Source organism: Notamacropus eugenii, chromosome 5, assembly GCF_028372415.1.
Source record: "Notamacropus eugenii isolate mMacEug1 chromosome 5, mMacEug1.pri_v2, whole genome shotgun sequence".
Classification (NCBI taxonomy): domain Eukaryota; kingdom Metazoa; phylum Chordata; class Mammalia; order Diprotodontia; family Macropodidae; genus Notamacropus; species Notamacropus eugenii.
Genome location: NC_092876.1, coordinates 289,221,680 through 289,245,301, shown reverse-complemented (window position 1 = coordinate 289,245,301; position 23,622 = coordinate 289,221,680). Strand labels below are relative to the sequence as shown.

Sequence of the window (23,622 nt, the reverse complement as noted above, 5' to 3'; positions counted from 1 at the left end):
ATATAATATACATATAGACCCATACACATCTACTATATATATATAGTAGATGTATATGTACTATATATAGAAGGAATATATATATATTCCTTCTAACTGTCCTAATACTGAAAAAGGGCTCATGAGTTACAAATAACATCTTCCATGTAGGAATGTAAACAGTTCAACTTTAATGAGTTCCTTAAGGTTTCTCTTTTCTGTTTACCTTTTCAAAAATCTCTTGATTCTTGTATTCGAAAGTCAAATTTTCTATTCAGCTCTGGTCTTTTCAACAAGAATGTTTGGAAGTCCTCTATGTCATTGACATTCCATTTATTCCCAGAAGTATTATACTCAGTTTTGCTGGGTAGGTGATTCTTGGTTTTAATCCTATCTACTTTGACCTTTGGAGTATCATATTCCAAGACCTTCAATCCCTTAGTGTAGAATCTGCTGAATTCTATGTTATTCTGATTCTATTTCCACAGTACTTGAATTGTTTCTGTCTGACTGATCGCAACATTTTCTCCTTGACCTGGGAACTCTGGAATTTGGCTACAATACTCCTAGGAATTTTCCTTTTGGAATATCTTTCAGGAAATGATCAGTGAATTCCTTTTATTTCTATTTTACCCTCTGACTCTAGAATATCAGGGCAGTTTTCCTTGATAATTTCTTGGAAGATGATGTCTAGGCATTTTTTTTTTAATCATGGTTTTCAGGCAGACCGACAATTTTAAAATTACCTCTCCTGGATCTATTTTCCAGATCAATTATCTTTCCAATGTGATATTTTACATTGTCTACTATTTTTTCTTTCTTTTGGTTTTGTTTTGTAATTTCTTGGTTTTTCATAATGTCATTAGCTTCCATCTGCTTCATTCTAATTTTTAAAGAACTATTTTCTTCAGCGAGCTTTTGAAACTCCTTTTCCATTTGGCTCATTCTGTTTTTTAAAGCATTCTTCTCCTCATTGTCTTTTTTGGACCTCTTTTGCCATTTGGGTTAGTCTATTTTTAAAGGTGTTATTTTCTTCAGCATTTTTGGGGGGTCTTCTTTAGCAAGCTGTTGACTCGCTTTTCATGATTTTATTGCATCGTTCTCATTTCACTTCCCAATTTTTCCTCCACCTCTCTTATTTGATTTTCAAAAATATTTTTGAGCTTTTCCATGATCTGAGACCACTGCATATTTTTTGGATGTTTTGGATGTACAAGCCTTGACTTTTATATCTTCCTCTAATGGTATGCTTTGTTCTTCCTCATCAGAGAGGATGAAAGAAAATACCTGTTCACCAAGAAAGTAACCTTCTATAGTCTTATTTTTCCCCTTTTTGGGGGGCATTTTCCCAGCCAGTTGCTTGACTTGAGTTCTTTGTCAAGTGGAGGGTATACTTTAGGGACCTGTAAGTTCTCACTTCCTCCAAGGTGGCACAATCAAGAGAGAGGAGTTTACTCCTCTCCTGACCTGTGCTCTGGTCTGTGAGCAACAATGAACACTCTTTTCTGCCCTGAATCTGCAAGTAGAATTCCCTCTCCTCAACTGCCCCCAGTTGTATCATGCCAGTCCTCTTCATCATCCCAGGATACCACTCAGGAATGAGACCCAGACCAGCTGCTTAATTCCCCCAGGGTCTTTAGGCCAAGTGCTCAAAGAGTGGATGCTGATGCTGCTACCCCAGGATTAAGGCTGGGACCAGATGGGGTTCCCTTCTTACCTGGGTGAAAGAGCTTTCTTACTGACCTTTGAAGCTGTCTTTGGTATTTGTGCATTGAGAAATCTGGGAACCACAGCTGCTACCTGTGATTCCACACCTTGAGTCCTCCTCCAGTCCTGTCTTTGTTTCACATCAAGGCTGAGCTGTGCTCCACTCTGAGCCCCATGCCATAGACATTTCCTGTTGGCCTTCCAGGCTGTCTTCAGCTGGAAATCTCCTTCACCCTGTCACTTTGTGGCTTCTGCTGCCCTAGAATTTGTTGAGCCATTTTTACAGGTATTTTATGGACTATGGGGGTAGAACTAGAGCAGATCTGTCCTTTTGCCCCTTCATATGTCCTTTGTAATTAATTTGGGTGTAATGATGATTTTCTTTATCTGAGATAGTCAGTGTTTATAGTGTGAGCTGAAGAGGTGATATACTTGATTGACTTTAAATCTGATGGTATAGCTTTGATTTTATCAAGCTATTCTGGCCTCTCTAGTGTCCATACAAATTGTTTTTTAATTTACACATTAATTTGTGCATATTTCTAATTTCTCTATCTTCTTCTGCAGATAGAGATCAGAGTAAATTGAATGTTGGGCCTTAGAGTCAGAAGATCTGATTTCAGATTTGACTTCAGACTTTTACTAGTCGTGTTACTCTGGGCAAATCCTTTAACCAATTTGCCTCAGTCTCTTTAAATGTAAAATGGGAATGATAATAATAGCATTTACCTTCCAGGGTTATTGGGATGGTCAAATGAGATAATTTTAAAGTGATTAGTATAGTGTTTGGCACATAGTAGGTGCTTAATAAATCATTCTAGGGCAGCTAGGTGACTCAGTGGATAGAGTGCTAGTTCTGGAATTAGGAATATTATCTTTCTAAGTTCAAATCTGACATAAGACACTAGCTCTGTGACACTAGGCGGGTCACTTAACCCTGTTTGCCTCAGTGTCCTAGACTCTTCCTCTGTAAAATGAGCTGGAGAAGGCAACGACAAAGTACTCCAGTGTCCTTGACAAGAAAAACTTAACAGGTCACAAAGAGTTGAACATGGTTGAAACAACTGAACAAGAACAAATCCTTCCTTTCCCACCTAGATCCCTCTCTTATCTTTCTCTTTCTTACATATATATATATATATGTATATATATATATATACATATATATGTATATATATGTATATATATATTCTTACACACACACACATATATGTATATGTATATATACATATACATATATACATTAGATTTTAAGCTTTTAAGCTTTTCTGTGGGAAAGGGCTTTTTTATCTTTTCAACCTAAGGACCTTATGCTAATAGTCAATAAGCATTTACTAATTGCCCTCTATTTACCAAACACTGAACAAAATACCTAAAATACAAACAAAGATCTTAGCTTAAAAAGGCCCAGGTATCCCACTGCATCTGGGGTCATCTCCAATCACCCTGACCTGTCTTGCTGCTGGATTCAGACGACCCTGGAGGAGAGAGTGAGGCTAATGACTTTGCACAGCCTAGTCTCACTTAAATCTAGTTTACTTGCAAGTAAAGACATCACCTTCCTGATGTCATTGGTACTCTTTTAGAACTAAGGACAAACAACCATCTGTGAGTAGTAAGAGCAGCCCCACTGGTCAGTTCCACTTGGACAACACAGCTCTCTCTTTCCTTTCCTTCACTTCTTCCTTCATTCCCTCCTTTCTTCTTCCTTTCTTCTTTCTTCCCTTCCTTCTTCTTTCCTTCCCTCCTTTCCTCCCTCCATCCCTCTTTTCCCTCTGTCCACATGGGGAATCATACCTTTACATGTGGTTGCTCTGCCTAAAGTAATATAAATTTTGATCACTGAAACTTTGTAAGGTATCTTGGAGTTTGGGGGATAGATTTTTTTTTCTGTTCCCTACTTATTTATTTTATCATTAAAAAAAAAAAAACAAACTGGGACAATTAACTCTTTTTCTCACGTAGTTTCATTTATGATTTCTTGAAATAAAGCTCTGGAAAACCAGACTTTGATAAAGCCCTTTGGGATTCAAAGGGAGCTACTTGACCAAGTCTTAAACCCACATCACTCTGGCTCTCATTGATTGATCAATAGCCCAAGCTTCATTTGGTTATTGTTTGAATTTTGATGGTTCAGAATTAGTGCAAATAGTATTTGTTTCTGTTTTGGCCAGAAACCCTGGTGGTTTTCCCCTCCCAGTTTGATTATTATTATTATTATTTTTTTTTTTTTGAGTAAGCAAACTAGGCCATCTTTTGCTTTATTTCTTACTTATCCTTAAATCACTGAATGGTTGCTGCCTCAGACAAACTGAGGCCTGGGAAAGACAGTAGCTTAAAAAGGCCAAGGTCTCCCATTGCATCTGGAATCATCTCTAGTCTTCCTGACCTCTGTCTTGCCACTGGACTCAGATAACCCTGGAGGAGAGAGTGAGGCTGATGACTTTACACAGCCCTGCCTTAACTAAATCCAATTCACTTGCAAGTCAAGACATCACCCTTCTGAAATCAATGGTACTTTTACAGAACAAGAAACAAACAACACCACCAGAAAGGAATTACTGTCTCTGCCCTCAAATAGTTTATAATCTAATGGAAGGAAACAATACAAAAAGGAAAGTAAAGAGGGGCAGAAAAAGGGGGAGGAACTGTAGCAGGTGCTGCGGCATGATGGAAAAGTTCAAAGGATTTCAGCTTGATGGGAAATTAAGAGATGGCTGGCCTGGACATCCTACATTAATGGAGATTTAGGAAGTAGCTTTCAATTCCACACTACAAGGAGAGAGGTCTTTAGGGACAGAAGATGCTGATGAAGTGTGAGTACCAAGGTTGATGTGATCTTGCATGATGATAAGGTTCATGGTGGTATGATGAAGAAATTCAGCGTGTAAGGAATACTAAAAATGTCATGCACGATGCATTCTAAATGTCTGATGATTGAAATTGAATATAATGTACCTAAGGAAGTACCTTTTGTTGTAGGTTGGCTTCAATCTACTTGATGACCACTTTGGGCAGTAGTTTAGATAGAACTAACGCTTTGAATAAGGGTGGCTGTAGATGATCTCTAGCATCTTTTCTAACCAGCAGTTCTATCCTTCTACTGTCTGATTAAGCACGCTTGCCTTTTCTTGGACATTTCCATGCCTCTATGTGCCACGCATTATACTAGTCCCTGAGGATGTAAAGATAAAAATGAAATAGTCTCTGCCCTCAAAAAGTTTACTTCTTTTTTGAGTGATGAGCAGTGAGGGAAGTAAGAAAAATAGATCCAGTGTCTTAGACTCTATTTTAATCAAGAGATAGATACTTCTATAGATAAATGTGTATTATATGCACATAATACATATATAAATAACCTAACAGATACTCTATTACCTTTTTGACCTATTTTAATAATAGTAGGAGAAGTTAAATAATAATGATAATAATAGACTGAGAGGTTAAATAGAATGGCTTCTTCTTTGAGGAGATAAAATTGCTACAAATCCTTTATCATAATATTAGTAATAACTGACATGAATTAGCCCATTTGAGATTTTCAAAGTATTTTACACTCATTATCTCATATGATTCTCATAACAATCCTCAAGTAGGTACTGTTATTATCCCCATTTGACAAATGAGGAAACTGAGGCTCAGAGGCATTAAATGCCTTGCCTGGGGTCACAACAAGTGCTTCAGGCAGGATTAAAACTCAGGACTCATTGACTTTATGACCAGCTCTTGTAGAAGGCAGTCCAAAGTAACTGATACCAAAATTTAATAGGTTTAGGATAAAAAGGAGATAATGTGTTTGTGAAAGTTATATTTCAAAATTTCTTCTACTGCTTAAGGTTTCTTTGTGCTTAAAATTATGCTAAGACATCTTCTCACCAAATACTGTACAAAGCAAATGTTCTCAATGTTTATATGCTGTTTAAAAATATAAATATAGTTTTGTATGATGAAATAACTCGGGGAGGGCAATAATAAGGTATTTCCTTTTTTCTCTGTTCATATGATTGTGTTTGTACAATATTGGCCACAATATCAAATGGAAAATTTTTCCACCTCCTGTTTTTTTCAAGTAAGCAGTTTCCATTTCTCTTTCAGTTGATCTGTCCATAGTAAATAAAGATGAAAAGTCCATCTACTTATTGGGGAATTCCCTTGGTCTTCAGCCAAGAAAGGTTAAAACATATCTGGAAGAAGAAATGGAAAAATGGGCCAAAATGTGAGTAATTTTTTAAAAGCTATAATTCAGTTTCATAAAAGATCTTGAAGCTAAGAATCAAAATGTTTATGTAATCTTCTTATATAATATTTAGAGAAACGAAGAATTTTATATCTAGAAGGGACCTTAAAGTATTGAATCTGTTTCTTTAATTGTAGTGACAATGTGAGTTTTGAGAGTTCAGCAGAAGGAAGCTAAAAATATAATTTAACTCAAGTTTCTGAAGTAAGAATTTCAGAGCAGTCTTTGTAAATAAATGTCTCTTCTGCTTTGTTTTTAATCACCAGTGATGGGGATACTACAGCATCCATTAGGAATCAGTTCTACACTTATACTCAGAATACTAAACATATTTAGAACACTATAATATTAATACTTAGAATACTACAATACACTAATATACAGTTCTTATTACTTAGAGTTTTAAATTTGAGGAAAAGATAAACTTAATTATAGCTAAGAGAATTTACATTTAACTTCCTGATTTAACCTGATTACCTTTTCTTGATTCCTTTCTGCTTTTTCTCCTGCTGTTTGACCTATTTTTTCCCCTTTACTTATCTGTGTCCTTTAAGTACAAACTCAAGTACCTACTCTTTCAGGAAGCCTAATTCAGCTACTCTGTCTCAAACTGAATTTTCCCTTTGTCAATCATAGGATCATAAGATCATTGCTCTAGAGTAGAGAGTTCCAAACTTATTTGACCTACTATCCTCTTCTAAAAAATTACTCATAACCCTCCTAGAAAAGTATTCTCTTTAATCCTTTAACCTTTTTCTTGATATTTGCATCATTTCACAAAGAAATATAAAATATATTCTTTAAAAAGACATCTTAAATTTTATAATTTATTGTACATGTGTGTTTTTTTCTGCATTGAAACTTTAGTGATGCAGTATTGCATCATGTATGGTATAATAAACAAGACATTACATGCACAGGATCCTGCCAATGTATGCTGGACTTCCTGACAATGCACAACATGCTTGTCTACCAACACTTGCTTGTTAAGACCTGTGGGTGGACTTGACCACTGATCAGTTATAACTTGCATTTTTTGTGTTTATTTGGAAAATAATGTAATCACTATGACTTTAACTCTGACACACAGCAGCTGAAACATGTATGAATTGTTCTTCAAATTTTTCTTATTTTTCTTTCCCTATGCTTCCACTTCCCCATTACTTTTATTTAATGACCCCTCAGTTGCACCCAAAGCTACTATTTCCCTCCCCTGAGTCATTGCAGCACCCCCTCAGGCCAGTATTGCCAACTTTAGTACCTCTCCTAGAACTAGAAAGGACTTTAGAGATCCTTGAGCTCAGAGATGTCAAAATAGGACCTATAAAACTCCAGAGTGCAACCCTACCAAATTAAAATGTAAATAGAAAATGTTGAATAAAATAAATACAAATACAATACAAAATAAATAATGTTAATTTTTGGTTTTCTAACTCAGTAAGTCAATAATAGCCTGAGAGTTCTATTCCATTTTGAGCATGACACCACTGATCTAATCCAACCCTCATTCTACAAAGGAAGAAGTTGAGGCCCAGAGAGATTGAAATGATGTATTCAAAGTCACATAATCAACAGGATAGGATCTGAATTTAAGTGCTTGGGACTCCAAGATCCCATCCTTCATATCAAGCACTTTGGTTAGCAAAAGAGAAAAAAAGGCTGAAAGGTAAAAGTCACAAGCATGAAACTTCTGGAGCTTTGGCTCTTTCCAGAATTTATCTGTTGTTGAACCAGATGTGCTGTAGGTTTCCTGATTCATTTTTCCTTCCCTTTACTCTCTACATTACTCCCTATACCATTCTATCTTCCATACTGGAAAATCTTTTTCTGTTTATAATCCAGAATTTAAGGCTGACAGCCTAAAGCTTGAGCTGACTATAGTAATAAGAAGGTGTAGTAACAGATCTAATTATTCCCAGTTTGGCTGTAATGCAACTAAACTGAGCCTTTGTGGTTCACACCAAAGTACTTAAGATAGAGAGGGGAGAGGTTTGACTAATTTGTGAAACCCAAGATAGTTTTGTCATGTATAAGACTGTGATGCCTTTTTCACACTATAAATGTATTGTTTCCTTGAAAAGCATTCGCAAGCATCTTTATTATTTAAAGTGTGAGAGTCAGAGTTAATAAAAATGGTTAATACTCTTTTCTGAGTCGATTTTTTTGAAGGAGCAGGGAATGAGTTTGAATGAATTTCAACTTTAGAAAATACCTTTGCCTCTTGGTTATTCTGCCCAGCACTGCATTCCCCCCAACTTCTAGTCATTTAAAAAAAAATGCAACCTTATTCATTCCCTTGTGGTTATTCTACTTTATCAATTAAATGGTTGACTTCTTTTAGGAGGTTAAAGTTAGATCAGGTTCCATGCTGTTTCAGTGATGCCGAGGGAAAGCACCAACAGTCAAAGAACTTTCTCTTATAGAGGGTCACTTTCTGCTTTTACTTTTCTCTCTGTGACAATGAAGAATTTCTTCTCCCTCTTTTCTCTTCAGCTCTTAGGAAAAATTAATTAGAAAGTAAATAGATGTACTTTAATGTTTTCTAATGACTCAACTATTTAAGGAGTACTTTTTTATAAGAAAAATAGTAGGTAAATATAATTGCAAACTCTATTCATTGTTAAATAATGCTTAAGAAAACAGACATTGAAGCTTTGATTATAGTCATCCATGGTCTGTAAAAGAGAATAAGGCCATCATTAAATGGCCCATCAAGTTCAGTATTGTAATTTCTTTCCAGTTGCCCAGGATCATTGTAGGCACTTGGAGCATCAGGACCATTCACAGGACAAATCACTTTTTAAAAAAATCATGCTACAACGAGTTGTCATCTAAAACAGCTTATATCTGCATGTGCAAAGTGAGAGAAAGACAATGCAATTATATAACTTTTGCAAGCCAAAACATTAAACTGTCATAAAAAAACTCAAGGTGGCTAAGGCAAAGGTTTGATAGGAGGACTTCCTGAGAAACAAAAATAAATGAGGGATTATTGTTGTTGTTTCTGAGTTTCAATTTCAACATTTATTATTGGCATTTTAGCTTTTCAAATTTATGTCTCAAAATAAATACCAAATCTTGATATTTGGAAATGGAAAACTTTATATTCTAATAATTCTCTTCCCATGTGATAACAGTATTGGGAAAATGGTATTGTCAGACACTAAAAGAAAATATTTTTGCCACGAGGGTTTGCTGGAAGTGGTAAACAATGAACCTATAGAGATTTTTAGAAGGTGATATATGGGCATAGATTCAATTAGAGGAGAGAGGTTGTAGGAGAAATGTACTTACTGAACACAGCAAAAGATAGTTCTATACTTGATAAGTTGGGACTTCATTACCTAGATAATATATAGATAAATATTTACAAAGACATCTCTAAACTGCAACAATTGAATACATGATTCCTAAATCAATTGTGTCTAGGAATATCAAGCCTATCAATGTATTTACTCATTCATTCAATGAATATTAATTAAAAAACTTCCTATGAGAAATTTGCTAGGTAATAATCATTCACAATTATCATTAATCATATTTAAAAGTGAGTCTAGAAAATGAAAAGAAAAATATTGTAAGGGCTTAAAAGTAGAAAAATAATTACAGAATGCATGGATATTTTAGACTGAGTGTACATGAAGCAAGATGCATGTTGGTGCATGACGCAATGAGAATTTCTATTTCCTATATGATTGTCAATGTCACATCCAACCTTAGTGTTTCTGTCATGTAAAAAAAATCAATGAATTTGAAAAAAAGCATAAGAATCCTTATTGATTATAAGGACATTTTCCCCAACTGTTTTGTTTGCTAATTGGAAGTGGATTATTATATGATACTGTAAAATATTGTAAGATCTTTCAAAATAGGATAGATTTTTCTCTTTCTGGGATAGTTTTATCATGATCCAAGCTATGAGTGAAGAGACTAAGTAGATTTGAGAAATTCTCCAGGTTCTTTGAGGACCCCTAATTGTGTTTGCTTTCTAATTTGATTTCATAGGCATATCATTGACTGAGACAAACATTGCCCCTCAGACAGCTCTGAGAACACAAAGCTGAAGAGATTTAATTTCCCCTGTATGTGCTATTGTAATGAGTTAGCTGTCTTTCATGCTGTCTTTTCCTTCAGAGTATTTGTAAAGAGAGGGTTCTGACGCTGAAACTGTTTAGATATTTTCTGAATGATACTAGTACACTCTTTCCCAAGTCTAATGCATATGCTTCTAACTGCAGTTTAATCTACATCAACTTTTTCTAATGATGGACCATGTCATGTAGTGGTTTATTTGTGTAACTCTAAATTCATTTTACTACTGCAGGCTACCAGGCTGCCCAAATGAGGCAGTAGACTTTGTGTATGATATGGGAGGTATGGAGTGTAGAATGCCAAGAGCACTGAATTCAGAAATGTATCCTTAAAGATTATTGCTACCAATGTCTAACAGAGGTAGGAGTAAGGTAGCATAATATTCAGAGTTATAAATTCTCTGAGGCAGAGCATAGAATTTTACTACCTAAACGTAATAAGATATATTGTGCTATCAGCAAAGGCTATAGAGTTCTATGTGATTAAAATAAAAAAGATCCAAGTATCTGCCTTTAACTACCATTTAACGATAATGATTTTTGTCTTTAGCATTTATATTGGAAGTCGAGGAATAGGCAAGCTGCAGGCAATCTAATAATAGTATGAATAATAATAAGTAACTACCCTTCTCTTCCTTCTTCTTCTGAGTATTGTTCGGTCCTTCAAAAGCTAATTTTTATCTTACTTAAATCAGTTTTCATATTAATTTGTCCTTTTATATACTTTGACACATTGATGTATAATTTGGTTGTTACTTTTAAAATGTATTATATATCACATATGGATGAAGAGAGATTTCAGCATTCATTTCATTCTAAGAAAGTAGTGAAGTTTAAAAATGGGGAACTCAGAAATAGGAGAACTAATTCTATAAAATTCTAAACTCTTTTGCAAACATTGACTTTGAGCATCTTCATGAGGGAAGGAACATTAAGACTAGACAGATCTATAAAAAACACATTATTAAATTGTATCACTGTACCTTACTATTTGTACTATTTGTCCATCTTTCCCCTGGAAAGTTAATTGGGAAAGTTTTGGAGAGCTCCTCCTATCCCCACCCTTAAGAAGCAGACATTTTGAACTAAGTTAGGGGTATGGGGTGAAAGTACTCATGCACTTGGTTCCCAAGTTAACAAATACTGTCTTTTCCAATGTGGTACACTGCTTGTTGGAAAATGATGTATACCTGACTTAGACTGCTTTCGTTTTCTTCAGAGCCTTTCATTGAACTCAGAGATCTCACTTTAGGATTACAATCAAAGGCATGCATAGTTTCTGGCACACAACAGGCACTTAAGAGCTTGTTGATTTATATTGTTTTGTGAGTTAGGATGAAAGTCACAGATACCTAGTGGGGTTTTTTTCAATTTAGATTTGGAAAACGTTCATGGAGAAGTTTTTCACTAATTGCAGTTGATTAACCATTATTGACTGTGTTTCCACATAGTTGTATCCTCTGAAAATCAAAAGTATTTCTTACACTCTATACTTTAGAAAATTTAGCATTTAACAACTAGTCATAGCCTACTATAGACTACCTGATATTGTTAGTTATCATTTTATGAGTATGTGTTATGTCTCCTTCAATATCCATTGCTCTTTAATCTTAGGGATTATATCTTTATGTATTTGTATTGTCTAGCATTTATTATCATATCTAGCATATAACAGGAACTCAATAGATGTTGATTGATGGATTGATCAGTTATTTCCTGGTTCTGACAGCAAGGCTAAGTTTGGAAGAATATTATAATGTAAGTCCACCCAGTGTTCATTAAAATAGGGGAACAATTTATAAAGAATTCTCAAGATGAAGTGCTGACTGTCATAGTCTCCCAACGAAATCAACATAATTCATGTAAACAGATTTAGATCTAAAAAGCACTCTTAGAGATAATGTAGGCTATCCTTTCATTTTCAAGAAGGGCATTGGAGGTCTAGAGAGATAAAATGATTTAACTAAAATCATACAGATCAATAAATGGCAAAACTGACATTTGAACCCAGTTCCTTTTATTCCAACTCCAGTATGATTTCCATTCCATTGCATAGTACTACATCCCAAGAAGGCAAATACACAAATACAATACTCCTTAAAAATACTGCCTTCAAAGAGAGCAGTTACAGTATGTACTCATCACTTGTTAGCTTCAATGAAGTCAGTTAACTTCCCTAAATTAGTTATCCCATATGTTGAATGGAAAGAGTTCCATACCTTCCTCAATATAAGGACTAGAAAATATATTCTTTTGAGATTCTGATCTCTATGATTTTGTGAACTATATTTTTGTTAGTAACATGTAAAATTGTATATTTGTTTGGCTATGTGGACATTGCCATTAGGCTATGGATACTTGATCCTGGATTCATCCTGAGAAAGATAATGGCATGGTAAAATAAAACTCCAATAAGAAAAATTAATCAGAGAGTGATGTGGAAAGCTTCGAGGGCAATTACTAAAGAATAAATGAAGAAGGATTTACTTAAATCTTCTACTTTGCATTTGTACAACACTAAAATATATTCCAGCCTGTAAATATAAAATGAACCAAATTTGCAAGATCGCACGCTCTTTGAGTACAAGGCAACACTCATTGTATTCCTTGTAACATCTAGTGCAGTCACTCTAAGTACTCAAAAAATATTTGCTCATTTGAATTGAACTAGCCATTTAATATTTAAATAAATGTTGGAACATAGTAACCAAAGTAGCATGAATTGTTTTCAATCAGATGTTTGTCAGCCTCCTTGGCCAATCTTTTCAGTACTAGCTGCACCTTTACTCATTCTCCTCAATTTACTGGTGGAGATAGGGGAGTTAGAATATTGCTTCCTCTCCATTGCCACTCCCACATTCTCCATCACTCAGTTATTTCTCTTTCTTTGAGGTTCATGCTAGTTCTACCACCCAGTCAAAATCCTAATAATTGCTATTTACGGACTCCTTGATCACTCCCCTTTCTTCCTCAGTGAGTTCCTTATGTGACTCTCTATTCCATATTAACTGTCCCTCAAATATCCAAACCACTCAATTCCCCAACCAACTCACTTCCTATGAGCTACTTTTCCATCCACTTTAGTCAAACCCAAAGATCTTGACCTTGCCATACCTAAAAATATTCCACCTCCAAGAATTCCAAAATCCTCTTGTCTGATCATAACCTATTGTCTTTTCACTTCTTTCTCTCTGTATTCCCTCACAAAACCACACTCTTCATCTGTACCATAACAAACCATCCCTTGACCCCTCATTTCTCTCCCAGGCCAGATACTGTCTATTCTTGTCTCCATCCTGATCCCTTGGTGAACCAATTCAACCACACATTATTCTCTCTTGAATCCCTAGTCCCCTTATATCACCAATTACATACTGCCAAGTCCCAGCCTTAGATCACTCCCACCATTTGCCACCTTGACTGATATACAGATATTGCTGAAAAAATCTGCAACCATTGTGACTGGGTCCACTAGAAATTTATGTTATGCAAACACAACTAGGTTTTCACTGCTGCTAGTCAATTCTATACCTGTCTTATCAACTCACTAACCCATTTTCCATAATGGCTCTACCAAACTTTTTCATCCCTCTTTTCATTTTTCATGGTTCCCCTTTTCCTCACCTTCTCAGCTGAGATCCTTGCCTCATTTTTTTGCAGAAAAATTGAGACCATTTCCTTTGAACTCCCTCTTCTCCTCCCCTCTTCATTTGTTGTCATGCAGATCCTTCTATCACTAACTCCTCCTTCACCTGTCTCACATGATGAAGTAGTTTTGCTTCTTACCAAGGCTAACCCCACTCTACTTGTTCAAGACGTCTCATTCTATCCCATGTCCTCCAATAGAGTTCCTCTTCTGTCATTCCTACCCTATCATTTATTTTCAGTCTCTCTCCATGATGCCTTATTGTCTACAAACATACCCATCTTTCCCCATCCTAAAAAAAAAAAAAAAAAAGACTCATTTGATCCTTCCATTTTCATTATCATCCTCTATCTCTTCTGACCTTTGTAGTCAAACTTCTTGGGAAGGCTTCTACTTCAGCATTCTCTTCTTATTCTCCTGTCAGTCTGGCTTCTAACCTTGTCACTCCACCCAAACTCCACATCACATTGTCCTTGACCTCTCTGTAACCTTAGACACTTGATCACAAATCTCTATCTTGATATTCTCTTCTCTCTAGCTTTTTGAGACACTTCTCTCTTCTGGTTCTCTTCTTACCTATCTGACTGCTCCTTCTCAATCTCCTTTGCTAGCTCCTCATCTAGAGCATGCCCTCTAGCCATAGATTTCCTTTTGGCTTCAATCTTAGGTCCTCTCCTTACTCTACATTACTTCACTTGGTGATCTCATCAGTTCCTATGGATTTAGTTATAATTTCTAAGCAGATAATTCTCAAATCTACCTATCCTGCCCCAGCTTCTCTGCTGACCTCCCATCTTACATCTTCAATTGCTTTTTAGACATCTTAAACTAAACATGTCCTAAACCAAACTCATTATCTTTCTCCCGAAACTCTCTCCCTTTTCAAATATTTCCATTACTGTGTAAGGTATCACCATCCTCCCTCAGCCTCATAATCTAGGTGTTATTCATACTTGAACCATTTGTAATAGTCTTCTGGTATGTCAACTTGTCTCCTTAAGTTTTTCCTCACACTTTATTCAGCTACCAAAGTGATTTTCCTTAAAGTGCAGTTCTGACTACATCATCCCCTATACTCAGTAAATTCCAGTGGTGTTCCATCATCTCCAGGATCAAATACAAAATCCTCTGTTTGGAGTTCAAAGTCTTTCTTAACTTGGCTCCCCACTTGTCCAGTCCCTTACACCTTATTCCCCACCACATACTCTTCGATCCAGTGACACTGTCCTTCTGACTGCTCCATAAACAAGACACTCTAGCTTTCAGCTCCAGACATTTTCTCTGAATGTCCCCAATCCCTGGAATTCTCTCTTCTCAACTCCATCTTCTGACTTCCTTCAAATCCCAACTTAAAGATGGGTCTGGAGAGGACTCTGGAGAAAAGAGTAAAGCTAATGACTTTGCACAGTCTTCCCTCACTAAAATCTAATTCACTTGCCAGTCATAGCATCACCTTCCTGATGTCATGGTTCTCTTAAAGAATGAAGGACAAACTATAACCTCTAAGTAGTAGGAGCTGCCCTATTGGGGACCCAACTGACCAGTTTCAGTTGGACAACAGGCTCATTCCTTCCTCATTCCCTTCTTCCTCCCCCCCCCTTCCTCTTCCTCTGTCCACATAGGATATTATACCCTTACCTGAGGGTACTATGGCCAAAGGAATGCAAATTTTGATCACTGAAATCTAGCAAGACATCTTGGGTTTTACTGCCAGATTTCTTTCTTAAGGAGCAGGCCTAAAACCTAAATGACTCTGGCTCTCATTGACTGGCCAACAGTAGGTCTCAGCCCAAGCCTAGCTTGGTCATTGTCTGGCCCTTGATGGCTCAGAATGAGTGTAAATAGCAATTGTTTCTGTTTTGACCAGAAACCCTTTCCAGATTGATTTTTTTAACTAGGTAAAAGAGGCCCTTCTTTATCTCATTTCTTACCCAGACTTAATCACTAAATGGGCATTGCCTCAGTCAAACTGAGACCTGTTAAAGACATTCTCTTAAAAGGGCTGAGGTCTCCCACTACATCCTGTTTGATCTCCAGTCATCATAATCAATATCTTGCCACTGGATGCAGATGTCTGGAGAGAGTGAGGCTGCTGACTTTGCACAGCCCTCTCTCACTTAAATCCAATTCACTTGCAAGTCATGGCATTACCTTCCTGATGTCATGGTCCTCTTCCAAGAATGAAGAACAAACAAGTCCCAACTAAAATTCCACCTTTCACAGAGAACCCTTCTCAAACCCTCTTGATTCTAATACTTTCTCTCTATTTATTATTTCCTTTTATCCTGTGTATAGTTTGCTTTGTATACTTTTGCTGGCCTGATGTTTCCCCCGTTAGATTGTAAGCTACTTGAGGACAGACAATGTCTTTTGCAATGTTGTGTATCCCCAAAATTTGGCACAGCTCTTGACACAAAAGTAGGTGTTTAATAAATTTTTATTGATTAATTATTAGTCGAGGAATATGCAACTAACTTAACAAAGTACTGGAGTTAAGAGTCAGAATATCTGGTTACAATTATCTTTTTGCCATAATTAGTAGGTATATTACTCTGATCCTCCATTTACACATTTCCTTAATGGATGTTGTTGCAAGAATCAAACTAGACAATGTACATGTCTCTTGTGCTATTTGTTTATACTTTATACATAGTTTGTATTTATATCAGATAAAACACAAGATTTATATGTTAGAGAGGAGTCATACCTCTACCGCTAACTTGTTGTGTATTCTTGAATAACTCATTTATCCTCCCTTGGTTTCAGTTTTCTAATCAGTAAAATTAAGGGTAGTAAAATTTCTAATCAATAAAATTAAGACTAAGTTATCATAGGATCATAGATTTAGGACAGTAAGGGACCTTACAGGGTTTTGAAACCCCTAATTTTACAGTTAAGGAAACTGAGACTCAGAGAGCTTAAGGGATTTAATCAATCTCAGTTCATTTCAGCTATAAAATTTTATGAGATATTGCCTTTTTAATGTTTCATATACCTTTTTATATATTTTTCTAACCACTAACTTGCCATTTTTATTAAGAGATTTACTTCTTTTGTATCTCTGGATAAAAATTAATATGCTACACTGTAGAAAATGAGTAAACTGCCAGTTAGTACTAGATTGCAAACTCCATGAAGACCAAAATGTTTCATTCAAATTGAGCTACTAGCTATTCCCTGAATGCAGCAATGCATCTTCTCCCTTCATTCATGAAAACCATCACCTGTCCCTAATATGCATTTCCTCTCTACACCTTAGATTTCTTATCTTCCTTTGAGTCTCAACTCTTATGTCACCCCCTCTGCGAAGCCTTCCCTAATCTTTTGAGTGATAATATTCTGTCCTAGAGCATTTTTAACAATATTTCTCACAATTCATCTTATCCTATCTTGCTTAATACATAATGGTTCATGTGTTGTATCTTTTGCCCCAGGGTCCTTTAAGGATGAGGAATTTACCCATTTAAATCTTTGTGCCTAGAATATTTTAGGAGCTTAATAAATGTTTATTGTATTCCCTAGCATTTAGTCCATTGTCTTGTATATAATAAACCTGCAACTCATTTATTGAATTAAATAAAATTTCTAGAAAAGTATAATGAAAAAAAAGATAGAAAGAACTACTGGAAAATCAGTTAGTCAGGGAATGGTGTTGAACTGGGTATTTTAGTCAATTTTTTGTAAGTGTTATTGTTAAAAGGTATATAGATGATGATATTCTGCAGAATTATTCAATTTGACAAAATTTTTAACTTTATTTTGACCTTTTACTACTTATCTTCCTGGTCTTAAGAACAGTAGATGTCAAGGGGATTACACAGTTGATTTAGTACTTGATGATCCTATTGTAAATGGAAGAAATCAAAGTATAGATAAAATAGAAAATAAATCAGACTGTAAATATTGAAAAAATGTAAATAAATGTTATTTTCCCAATGGAAAAAATAACCAGAAAATATGAAAATAGACAAGTTGAAAGACTTTTGAAATGTTGTTTAAGAATATTTTTCATAATTATAGATAAGTTATGAAGACTGGTTTAGAAATCTGTCAATTTCTGATGCTTGAAATATTTCCCAAAACAAAAAACTCAGGTATTTCTGTGTCCCTTTTCCATTTCAGGGGAGGTTATGGTCATGAAGTAGGAAAACGTCCTTGGATTACAGGAGATGAGTGCATTGCACACCTTGTGAATAACATTGTAGGTAAGTGTAAAAAACAATAAATCTTTTCCTTAAAAATAATATAAATGGCCTATTCTGCAGCTTAAATATCAATTGTAAATTGATACATTTTATTGGAGTACAAATGATAAGTTTCTGTTATAACACTAAAGGTTGGCTACAGGTACTATTATATGACTAATGTTAGGCAAAGATTTTTGTTGCGTATATAAACTGCCCTAAACTAACTAATCTGACTGACATAAAGCAAACAAGTAGTACACCATATGCTTAAGGATTTCCTCAATACTTAAATAAATTTCTATGCTCTCTCCCCACTAAAAAGAAAAGGAAACCCTAAAGAATGGAAGAACTAGCATTATCCTTTGTGTTTTTCATAGTTCATAGCACATAGCATAATATCTTAGAGTTTTTAAAATTATTTGCATCACTGCTTGATGTGATGAGAGCATAGATCCACTGAAAGACAGCCTTGTCTATTCCATACTTGTTGTTTTCCTTTCTACGTGATCAGTCAGATCCTTGTCTCAGTCATACACGTATTCAGTCTTCTGCTCAGCAATTTGTGGTTCTATTAGATCTAATTAATGCAGTATAGTATAGCTATTGTCTTTTCTCCTTGCAACATGTGCCGAATAGGTGTTTAGAATATATGGATTGGTTGATTGATTGCCTGTGATTCTCAGAACGTTTTCTAAATCTATTATTCTATGAACCTATGACATTTAGACTGTCTTTAGAAGGACAGTAAAAATTTGAGAAGTAAACACCTCCCTCTCTCAAAATGGGTTAGTGTTTTCTATTATTATTACTCTCTCCTTTCTGTTTACTCAGTTCATTAGCTTAGCTTCAACCAGTTAGATTCAGCTAGTGTGAGTTATTGCCACATTTTTATCTCTAGCTTTTACTTCTAATTCCATATTGTCAATCTCATTTCCAATGGGAAATTTTACTGTTATCTCAAATTCAACAAATCTGAAGCTGGATTTAACATCTTCCTGTACAGGCTTTTCACCTGCCAATCAAATTCTCCATTAACATTTCTTCGCTTTGTCAATAGCATAACCATTCTTTCCTGTGGGGACTCAGACCACCTACCCCCACTCCAGTCAGTATGATATGTGATGGTGTAACATAGCATAATGGATAGAGAGATTCCATGGATATAAGAAGCTCTGAATTGGTATTAAGCCCTTCCACTAACACATACTAACTGTGAGATCACAGATTAATCACTTAACCTCTCAGTATGCAGTTCAGAGACTACACTCTTGAGACTGTAAAGTTGTAGATTGGTTGCTAATCTGCAAACATGGAGGGAATTTCTTTATAGATAAAATCATAGTTCCAGATCTCACTGCACTCTGTCTCAAAACAAAAATAAAATACTTCCTTTGGATTCATATTCTTGTATATGAAAGCTAATGATGAAAATCAAGAAATAATGAAACATGGTTTACTTGTTTCATTATGAAATAGTAGTCTTGGGTAGCAACATAGAAATCCATAGCTAATATAATTTGAACACACACTGCATACATCTTTGGAGATATATATACATATACATGATATAGATATATATACATATACATGTATATGTATATATATATATCATATATATATATACATATCATATATATATATATACACACACACAAACACATACATATATTTGTGCTGTCTCTCTTACCCACTTGAATTTACATTGAATCTTCCTTAATATTGCTTCTAGTATCTCTCTTTTCATTCTCCACTGCAACCACCCTATAGGACAATCATATCACAGTATGACTTATGGTTTCATTATTTCTTTTTGTTTTTTTTACATCAGTCATTGCTTGATATATATATGCTCCTATAAACTTTTTCTTGTAACAAATAAAAACAAGTAAAATTGATAAAACAATCATGCCTGGTGGTCTTAATAGTTAAAAGAATATTATGCACCTGTAGTCCTTCACCTTTTATCAAGAAGAGTGATCTATTTTCAACAAGTATTCCGTGGGACCATGCATACTTTGTTATAGTACTATTCTAACTGATTTCTCTATATCCAGAGTTTTTGCACACCTCGCTATACTGCACCCTACCACTAAAGTAAGCCATCAAAAACAATTCCTTTTATAATGCTACTGTCCTACTCAGACATCTTCAATCCCCACTCATATAACATAAAATCCACTCAGTCTGGCATTCAGGACTTTCTATTATCGAATCTTGACCTACTTTTCTAAAACTGAATACTCAGGGATATCTCAAACTCAACATGTTCTATTATGGACTCTCTCATAATAACTGTCCCCTTATTTATATTCATTCATGTTTCCCTCTGCCAAAGCTCCAGTCAAGCCACATTTTCATTGTGATATCTGTAGAACCAACACCAGCCTATAGAGTTCTGACCCTTTCATTGAACTCCTATAACATATATCATCTACATCATTCTATGTTTATAAGCCTATTTTCCTGTATCAGTCTTTTATTTCCTTGTATTTATGGTACTTAGCATGATAATTGGCAAGAATATTATGTGTTTAACCAATAATTCTTGAATGAACTTTAGAAGTTTTGAGTTAGAAGGATTTCAAAATCCATATGTAATCCAATTAGTACTTGAACAAGAATAATTTCTACAATGGCAAAGTGGTAATACTGTATTTTCAGGAAGACCTCCACTGAAAGGAATCATACTATTTTCCCAAGGCAACATGTTAAATTCTGGGATAAAAGTAATTATTATGAAATGTTTGCTTATTTCATTCCAAAATTTGCCTTTTTGTAGCTCCCACCAAGTTCCTTTTAGTTTTCCTCTCTAAGAACAAGTAGAATCAATCTAGTTCCTCTCCCAAATCACAGCCTGTGAAATAGTTATGTCCTTAGTGAAGTTTTCTCTGGGCTAAACATATCCAATTAACCCAATCCTGATAGGGTATGAACTATTTACCACCCTGATTACATTTCTCCAGGTACTTTCTAGTTTGTCTATGATATTTGTTTGTCTTTTCCAAAGATGTTTGTCTCTAAAAATGAAAAAGATTCACCTCTCAGAAATTAACACAGGATTCCAGATATGACCTGACCTGAGTAGAGTATTCTTGGACATCATGCCTCTCTTAGTGTGGTTAAGGTTTGCATTAGTTTTCTTGGCCACCGTATCACACTGTTGACTCGTGTTGACTCATGTTGACTCATGTTGTCATGTTGAATTTGCAGTCATCAGACCACTAATCTACTAAGTCCACTATTTTTTTCAGGTAAACTAAAATGTAGCCAAACCTTCTGCTCCATATGCTTATGAAATTAGTTTCTTAAACCTCAAGGGTAAAACTATATATTTATCCCTGTTGAATTTCATCATCTTAGATTTTTGCCCAATGTTTTAGAGGGTCTCGTTTAGGAACCTGAATCATTCATTGTATTAGTTATTCCTTTCAATTTTGTGTCTGCTGCAAATGTGATGAGCATGACATGTATACCTTTATACAAACTAGTGATAATCTTGTTGCACCTCACAGGACCAAGAAAACTTCTTAGGCTCCTTCAATGAAGATAAGCTAACATCCAACCATTAATGATTAATCTTTGGTTTTGACCACTCAGCCAATTCTAAATGAATAAACATACTTATTTAGTAACTCTCCTCTATCTTGTATAAAATGTTATTCAGTAAACACTTTCTCCTCAAGACGTATTAAACAGTTATTGGGAGCTCTATAACAGGTTTAAAATGTGAGCTGTAATAGTACTCAGGTTTTATTGCCCAGGAACAGTTTTTTCATGTGTGTCAGAATTATTTAGATAATTTTTTTCTTTCATGGAGACAATTCGCATCATAATTATCCTGGATTAGATATGCATTTGTATTAAATATGGATTTAGTACTGCTGTCTTAATATTGACTGATTATTTAGGAGTCATTTTCGGTTTAGGCACTTGTGAAAAAATAGAAAAAATTTTAAAACATTTATGAAATGTTCTTACCTAAGATTATGTATTTTATTTGAAATCACTGCAATAGCTAAAGATAGGAAAAAGAACTGAGTTTCCTGTATTTTTATGTTGAACATCAAATGATAGACTAAATTTTAACACTATTACTTTGGGCTTATTATTGATCATTCTATGGAGAAAGGACAATGTTCATAACTATATACAAAAAAAAGTAAATGAATATTGTGCTGCAAGATTTATTCATAAAGGTATTAAAACCTGCAGCAGAATTCCCTTTTTCATTTTAAAGTTTAAAACTCTATAGCAACTTACTTATTATAAAGGCAACCATTTTATTTTTAAAATGTTGCAGCATTAAATATATATCATAGATGGAGTTAAAGGTAGTAAAAACAAGAGTTTCTTTATATTGCCCAAACTTAAGAACATAAATGAAAATCTGGATTTGACTGTCTAGCATTGTAGGGCTCATCTTGAGATGGAATGACAAGCTGGTATACTTACCACTTCATACTACTTCTAGAACATTCCTATTAAATCAAGATATTAGAAACTGATGTTGCTTTTGTCAATGTACATAAGTACAAAAATGCCAACAATTCAGACATTAGTATGAAGAAGAGGTGGCCAGGTGTAATCAACAGAAGAGTCAGGTAATCTTCCTAAGCTTTTTTCATCATCTATAAAATGGGAATAGTAATAACTAAAGTAGCTACTTTACAAGGCTTTTGTGAGTCCCATGTGTGATAACTTCTATGGAATTCTTTGCAGATTTCAGATAAACAAAATAGGTAACTTTGTCCTATGATCTTATTCATGTAAAGTATTGCCAGTCAGTGAAAAGTTTGCCACTGATACTGATCATCTACGCATCTGTAACATAGTCTTTGAGAGTTGCTCAGGACACCGAGAGGTTAAATGATGACATAAATGGTATGTCTCAAAGGCAGAACTTGAACCTCAGTCTTCCTGACTTCAAGATTGACCCTCTATCCACTATGCCAAAATGACTCTGAAAGCACTGTATGAAAATCAGTTATTATTATTATTTTTATTGTCATGAGAATCAGGTTAGCAGTACTAATAAACTCTTCTGACTATCATGAGAATTCACCAGATGTTATAGTAACATGGGGAAAAAAGTGTCACAATCTGCCTAAGAAAATGATAGTTGTTTGGAAAATATAGGTGGGCTTGTTGTGCTTATAAATCTTACATAAGAAATATAAATTCAAGTATAGGATTTGGAAGTTTTGTCCTTCTCAGTGACATAGCCCAAAGTTGTAATATGAAGACAGATTTCATTTTGGCTTTTGAATTATAGCCTTTGGATATTGTTACATGTTAATTAAATTGGATAAAATTAACTTCTGCAATACAATTTGGCCTACAAATGGCAAAAATTGTCTTTTGAAATGGGTCAAAATTGTTTTGCAAACATAAAACTTGATAAGTGAAAGATTTATAAGTAGCTTTCAAAAGTCATGAGCTTTAAATGACAAATGTGGGGTCGTATTCATTTTGGAATATTGTCGAGCAGTGAAAGTGATCTTTAGATTAAAAGGTTATTTTATTAAAAACTTCTTTTGCTTTGCACAACAAATCATATCCACTGATACATTTCTTCCACTTTTGATGATAGGATCATCGATTTAAAGCTGGAAGGAATGTTGGAAATCATTTGATCCAACCTCTTTATTTTATAGACGACAAAGCTGAGACTCAGAGAAGTTAAATGAGTTATCCAGTGTCCCATAGGAACTCTTCAGATCGAGTGCATTTTGCATTAAACCATACTGTTCTGTTGGAGTTATAAGCACACTAGCT

The 23,622-nt window shown here is 34.9% G+C and overlaps 1 protein-coding gene across 1 annotated transcript in view; it reads left to right on the top strand.

The window, feature by feature from the left end:
* KYNU (kynureninase) overlaps window positions 1-23,622 on the top strand; it is a 156,300-nt gene that overhangs the window by 41,230 nt on the left and 91,448 nt on the right. Inside the window, exons 3-4 of the mRNA XM_072613189.1 lie at window positions 5,782-5,902; window positions 17,783-17,865. Of these exons, the coding sequence (XP_072469290.1) occupies window positions 5,782-5,902; window positions 17,783-17,865 (204 nt within the window). The remainder of the gene's footprint in view (window positions 1-5,781; window positions 5,903-17,782; window positions 17,866-23,622) is intronic.